Source organism: Pundamilia nyererei, unplaced genomic scaffold (assembly GCF_000239375.1).
Source record: "Pundamilia nyererei isolate P.nyererei 1_Seehausen unplaced genomic scaffold, PunNye1.0 scaffold00189, whole genome shotgun sequence".
In the NCBI taxonomy this organism is placed as follows: domain Eukaryota; kingdom Metazoa; phylum Chordata; class Actinopteri; order Cichliformes; family Cichlidae; genus Pundamilia; species Pundamilia nyererei.
In genome coordinates, this window is record NW_005187590.1 from 1,162,881 (window position 1) to 1,169,794 (window position 6,914).

The 6,914-nt window shown below is 42.6% G+C and overlaps 1 protein-coding gene across 2 annotated transcripts in view; it reads right to left on the reverse strand.

The window, feature by feature from the left end:
- Positions 1-2,887: 2,887 nt before the first annotated feature.
- LOC102207647 (uncharacterized) overlaps positions 2,888-6,914 on the reverse strand; it is a 10,118-nt gene continuing 6,091 nt past the window's right edge. For both annotated transcript variants that reach the window (XM_005747133.2, XM_005747132.2), the window contains exons 6-10: positions 5,316-5,416; positions 5,101-5,162; positions 3,875-4,041; positions 3,532-3,687; positions 2,888-3,424 (exon numbers count right to left, since the gene is read on the reverse strand). In XM_005747133.2, coding sequence (XP_005747190.1) covers positions 3,042-3,424; positions 3,532-3,687; positions 3,875-4,041; positions 5,101-5,162; positions 5,316-5,416 — 869 coding nt within the window. In that variant the 3' untranslated portion in view covers positions 2,888-3,041. The remainder of the gene's footprint in view (positions 3,425-3,531; positions 3,688-3,874; positions 4,042-5,100; positions 5,163-5,315; positions 5,417-6,914) is intronic.

Genomic DNA, 6,914 nt, shown 5'->3' on the forward strand with positions numbered 1-6,914 from the left:
AGTAAAAAGGAAGCTGACTTAATTAATTGTGGACTGCATTAGATGACAAATGCATTGCAGATTTTCCTGAAAACTAGCTTTCCAATGCAGTCGAAGCCTATAAGTTAAAGCTGATTATCAGTCAACAATTAACCACCCCCCCCTAACAGAAAGATTTTCTTTTTTAAAAAGCTGATAGTTTTAACGTGTTAGAGCAAAAATGAGATCAACTTAGACGTCATTGTCATCATTCAAATTCAATAATTTTTTTTATGCAAACCTGATGAAAATCGTTCCAATATTTCCCCCTGAATGAAGATGTAGAGAAACTGTAGCTGATTTCCTGTTTTGAGCAGTGAAGGTCTGAGGGAACAAGTACCCTGTAATAAAGCAGAGTAAGGTCAGCAGACTCCCAATGTGTCAGCACACTGTGCTGGATTAGCTGCTGTAAGCCTATTAAAGTGGTTTGGACTGGGTGGGCCAGCACAGACTACACTTCACTCTTTACATGCAATGATGCAGGCTGGCTGGCTTGAAGCTGCGACCACAGTACGGCATGTGTCCTGTAGGAGTGTCCTTGACCAGCACGGTATTGGTAGACGCATTCCTACAGTCCTTTCAATGTTCTTTTAATGGGATGCAGAGAGCTCAGTTGGATAAGCTGCAGGACCAGGCTGACACCAGAACAAGTGCTGGAGAGGCTGGTCGGGCTGACTCTCCCACTGCACCTCCCCTACAGTGGCAGTGACGCCACATAGGATGGGGGCAGGCTACGACCCTCAGGTGTTCCTTGAAACATTACAGGTAATGGCAGAGGCATGCCAGGCTACCTGGCTACCTGTGCCATTGGAAAGAGAGGCGCGGCTGTCAGGTCATGCTGACGGCCACGCAGCCAGAGGAGGTGGAGGGTTGCAGCTGGCAGCTAGTGGGACGAGACTATTTCCAGGTCCCTACGGCCCTGCCCTGGCAGAGCAGCCACTGCAGCTACAGGACACTAACCCCTTTCTCCCAGATCTGCCTCACCAGGTCCTGCCAGCGCTGACCCACGGCGGGCCACACCAATGCTAAGGCAGAAGTGTTAGAGATGCGGGTGACAGGACATATGCGGCGGGAGTGTCCATTGATGGAGGTTGGTCAGGTGTTCCATGTCATTGGGGTCCCAAGAGCGACATACAGTGTTCGGGTAAGCTGCCAGGCTTTGGTGGACTCAGGATGCATGCAGACATTCCTTTTATCTCAACAATTCTAAAAAAAGACTAGTTACAAAACAGCTAACTGATCATCTGCAGAGGAATGTTTAAAGAATTTTACTCAAGATTCAGATTTCATCACAGTACAAAAACAGCATTGGTAACAGTTACAAAGAATCTTATGGCTTTTAACAGCGATTAGAGCATTCAAAAGGCATTAAAGGTACTGCTGCAATAGTTTGAATCTTATTTAATAGACCCCAATTTGTTGATGTAAATGGAGAGCCCTCTTCACACACTTAATGATGGACTTCTACAGGATCTAAAAGACACATACACTATACATGTGTTATATTACTGCTCCCCTATGAGCTGTCCCAGGCAGGCATCTTCTGTCTGACACAAGACTATAAAAGTTAGCTCAAATATCTTATGTATCAAAGTTGTATTGGCGATTTGTTTTGATCTATAGTTTTAGTATCCTAAATTTTTGTTTTATAGGCTTTTTCCATGTAAATCCCACATTCACTCAAGCCGTGAATACTTCTGGCTTGAGTGAATGCTGGTGCGTCTGGCTGCCGCTATTGACCGGTACATTTTTTGACTTGGATTTATCATTTTATTTTGTGCTTTTTTCTAATTTTTCCTTTGTTGTCATTGTTATATTATGTGTTTTATTCCCCCCCCCCACGACTTGGCTCTTTTGCTATCAGAATTATTGTCTAAAGGCAAAGAAAGATGCCCAACAGATTTACTTTACCAAATGGACTATCCCGGCCTTGCCGTATTGGTCTATTTGATTCACCTTTGCCTTTATTGTTCATTTTATTTTCACTTGCTACACACGGGACAGACATGACTGGGGGAAAGAAAAGGGAGAATGAAAGAGAGGGAGGGAAAGAAAAACATTGGGGAAGAGCGACGGTGATAAAGGGCAAAAAACAAAAACCACAAATATCAATCACCTGGATCACCTGTTAAGAAAGAAAAAAAGAGAAAACTAGCCAAAAAAAAAAAAAAAAAAAAAAAAAAAAGGGGAAGAGGAAACAGGAAGCCGAGACGATATATGATAAGCTGTGACCGCGCTGCAGGACTACAGATGATACTGCTCCGTGTCACATCAGAACATCATCGCAATAATCTATGTGAATATAACAGTAAATACTAAATATGGAATATTATTGTGCAGCACATAAGATCAACAGAACACAGTGTGCTTTGAGGTAGGAGCCAAAAAGGGTGTAGTTTGTGTCTGTGAGCACCCGTGTGTACACCTGTGAGCATGGACGCGCTTGTATTTAAAAGGTTCCTTCATGTAATGATCTGCTAGAGGGTGTGGGGGGGCCACAGCCCCGTCCTCCAGGGCGTGAAGCAGGTATGGAGGAGATCAAAACTCCAGACATCCAGAGGCCCCCAGAACACAAGAGACCAAGAAAGACCAACAGAGGGGCAGCCGCGCCACTGTCCCAGAAAGAGCTGAGGAGAGTCCCAGATGAGGGCTCACTCAGCAGCCGCGGAGCAGAAGCCGGGGGGGGGGGGTGGAGACGCGCCCGTGAGCTCCGCCGGCAGCCAGCTGTGCCAGAGTGACCGAGCCCCAGGCCGAGGGCAACCGACCCCCTTTGGGGGTGGGGGCTAGAGTTTTATTCTATTGTTAAGTGTCCTCTGGTGTCTTGAAAGGCACTTTCAAATAAGATTTATTATTATTATTATTACAACAGTCTTCTCTCAAGACATGTTTTGTACTTCAAGGAATAAAAATGCTTTTCATTGTGCCTTTAATTGTGCAATTTACAAATAGTGCAAAATGCAGACAAAAAAAAACGAAAGTAAATTTAAAGAAGACATTTTACTGAATATAATTAAGATTAATTATCATTGACTGTTCACACCCTCCTGCTGATCCATGTAGTGGTCTGGAGGGTGCAGCAGATTGAAGCGCAGCAGCTGCAGATCTACAACTTGCCGTTGCTCCTTTACATGGCCCCAGCACTCTCTGGGACCCCAGGCAGGTGGAGATGGGGGAGGCGGGTCAGAGTCAGCGGGATTGGAGTAGTTTTCCTCAGGATGCTGGTGGTTGTTGTTGGGGTCAGAAGGGGATAAGCTGCTGTTGCTGTGGCAGCGAACTAGGAATTTTCCCCGGTGGTGACGATGGTAGAACATGCCAGCAACCACCAGCAGCGCAAGAATTAGTGAGCTGAGCAGGAAGAAAAGGACGTATACACCTTTGGCTTCAGTGGACAAGCGTGAGCTGCAACCTGAAGGGAAAACGAAAACCCCGCCAAACAAAACAGGAGATCAGCAGCTGAAATAAAGCAGAATATCTGCAAGTCTAACTAAGATTTCTGATATGGGTCAAACATACCTGCAGCCTTCATATCCACACAGATGGTTCCTCCTGATCCCAGGCGGGAGTTATCCTGAAAGCCTGCCCGGCAATGGCATGAGTAGGAGCCAAACTGGTTCACACAGTCTGCATTGAAGTCACATTGAGCAAGCTGGGTCCCACACTCATTAACATCTGAAACAGACATGCACAGAACTTTTAGCTGATAATGTGTTTAGTATTATATGCATTTAAAATAAACTATGTAAAAACAATTAGTGTAATCAAATATATATTTATCAGTAATCACTGTTTTTGACTCCTTCCTGTTTACAGATTTGTCCAGAGTAACATTACCAAGCAATTTTGGACACTTCCATACCTGCAGTCGACACAGACATAATGATTGCCTTTCTCAGATTTCCTTTGCCACCGGCATCAACTTCAATGAGCCCCTGGAGAGCAGAGTGGATGCTCCTGTGGACATGCATGCCTCTAGGTCCCTGTCTAACTTGCAGCCAGAGGATGTACAGCACTCCTGCATGCAACCTGTGCACAAAACCTGTAATTATGTACCGTAACATATACCTTAACAGTAAAGCAGCTTTATGGTCCATAGATCCCGTTTCATTATTGAGTCTAAAACAGACTACACAATGACATAAGTTCAGGCGCTGCAGAGTGAGGTTTAATGTAATAAATACACCAGTCCACAGTTCTCAAGTGGAGTTTCCAGGATTTGTTTTTAGTATGGTAGCAAAAGAGGAAAATGAATGAGAGAGGTGGGGAAAAGGTCTGGTCCTATATGCTGGATACAAAGTAAAAGGCACCCTTTTTTCCCCAAGTTGGACATGGAGTCCCAGAGTGACAGTCAAAATGTCCAAAATGTGAAGCAAATGAAAATTCCAACAACCACAGCAGAACAAAGGGTATCAGACAATGAAATGGCGATAGCAGACACTGAGCATAATTAACACAGATAAGAACAATCATGGGAAGACAGAGACAGGAACTAAAACTTACACAGAGCACTAAAGAAAACAGAATCGAAAACTAGGGGACAAAAGCATAAACAGAAAGACAAGACAGAGGAGGACCAAAATAAGGAAACTGATCAAGTTAAACACAAGAACATCAAAATTGGAGCCAAAGTTTAATACAAACCCTAGAACAATGAGGCAATCTAAACAGGTACCCAGAACTCCAAAGAAACCAAACAGGGACTTAAATAATACAATTTAAAACTTTAAACACTACAATAAAAGTAAAACCCTAAACAGAACCCCAAATTCAGCAACTTCAGAATCAACACAACACTGCACAAGAGCATAAAAATTGTAAAACTACTGACACAAAACAAAGTGGCAAAACTGTAGTGAAATAGAAGAAACATCTCAAGTGTACAAGTGTTCAAATTACATTTTACATCTGATCCCATCTATACTTTCATCCAGTCGTGGTCGGTTTTGCAAGATTAGACCAATGGTATTTACGTGTGGAGTTGCAGTTCTTTTCTGCATAGGTTCACTCAGAAAAGACAGTCTCATTCAAAGACAAACTTATACTTCAGCATTAATGGAAAGACTTGTGAGGATGTTTTCTACAAACCTTTTTATTCTTTTGGAAGACACCGACAGTTGTGCATGCAGAGCCTCCAGCTGTTTGCTGACCTACAGAAACAAAAGCCATGTACAAAGTTTAGTCTGGGCCTTCACCATTTCTTAATGCATCACTGAAGCTTTGTTTTTTATATTTATTACAAAAAAACAAAAACAAAACATGCACATGCTACATATGACACGTACGTACACACACACACGCACCAAAGCTTTTACTGAAAGCAGCAGTGATCTGGCCAGGTTGTCCCAAGACTTCAGCAAATCCTGACTAAAGTTGATCTCTATGGCCACTTCAAACAGGTGATCTGTCAGAGAGATTTCAGAAGACCAAAATAAAGTCATTATATTAACAGTTTCACTGGTAGCTCAGATAAAATTAATTAAAGTTGATCTCCAGATTAGACATACAGGCATACACAAAGTTTGGACACACCTTCTCATTAAATGTTTTTTTTTTCTTTAATTTTACTACTTTCTACACTGTAGACATCAAATATATGAAGCAAGATGTATGTAGCAAAGAAAAAAAAACCCTCTAAATATACTTTATATTTCAGATTCCTGAAAGTAGCCACCCTTTGCTTTCTTGACAGCACTGCAATCCCTTGGCCTTCTCTCAATGACCTTCAGGATGTAGTCACCTGTCAGGGTTCGATTGTGGAATTTCATACCTTCTTAATGGAGTTGGGATGATCAGTTGTGTTCTGCAGAAGTCAGGTTGGTACAAAGCTGAACGCCCTATTTGACAACTACTAGAAATTATATTATACCAAGAACCAATCAGCTAAATAAAGAGAAATGACAGTCCATCATGACTTTAAGAACTGAAGGTCAGTCAGTCTGGAAAATTCCTCAAACTTTGACTGTGTTGCCAAGTGCAGTCTCAAAAACCATCAAGCACTATGATGAAACTGGATGAGGATGCCCCAGGAAAGAAAGAACAAGAGTCAACTCTGCTGCTGAGGATATATTCATCCGAGTCACCAACCTCAGAAATCTGAAGTTAACAGCGACTCAGATTAAGCCCAAATAAATGCCACACAGAGTTCCAGTAGCAGACACATCTCTACATCAACTGTTCAGAGGAGACTGTGTGAATCAGACCTTTATGGTCAAATAGCTGCTAAGAAACCACAACAAGCAGAAGAGATTTGTTTGTGCCAACAAACACAAGTATTGGACATTGTTGGGCATTCATTCAAAATTAAAAGGCACACAGAACCAGCATGGTTACCACAGCATCCTGCCATCTCATCCGGTTTGCATTTAGTTGGACCACCATGTATTTTTCAACAGGACAATGACCCCAAACATACCTCCAGGATGTGTAAGGGCTATTTGACCAAGAAGGACAGTGATGGAGTGCTGCGCCAGATGTCCTGGCCTCCAGTGTCACCTGACCTAAAACCCAGTCAAGATGGTTTGGGATGAGATTGAGCGCACAGTGAAGGCAAAAGGGCCAACAAGTGTTCAGCATCTCTGGGAACTCCTTCAAGACTGTTGGAAAACCAGCTCAGGTGGCAACCTCATAAAGCTCATCGAGAGAAATCCAAGAGTGTGCAAAGCAGTAATCAAAGCAAAGGTTGGCTATTTTGAAGACTAAAGTATAAAGCATGTTATGAGTCATTTCATACTTTTATCTACTACAAAATTACATGTGTGTTCATTCATAATTTCGATGCCTTCAGTGAGAATGTACACAAACATCTATGAGTACAACCAATGGCCACAACCAATTGTGTACAGGGAGTGCAGAATTATTAGGCAAGTTGTATTTTTGAGGAATAATTTTATTATTGAACA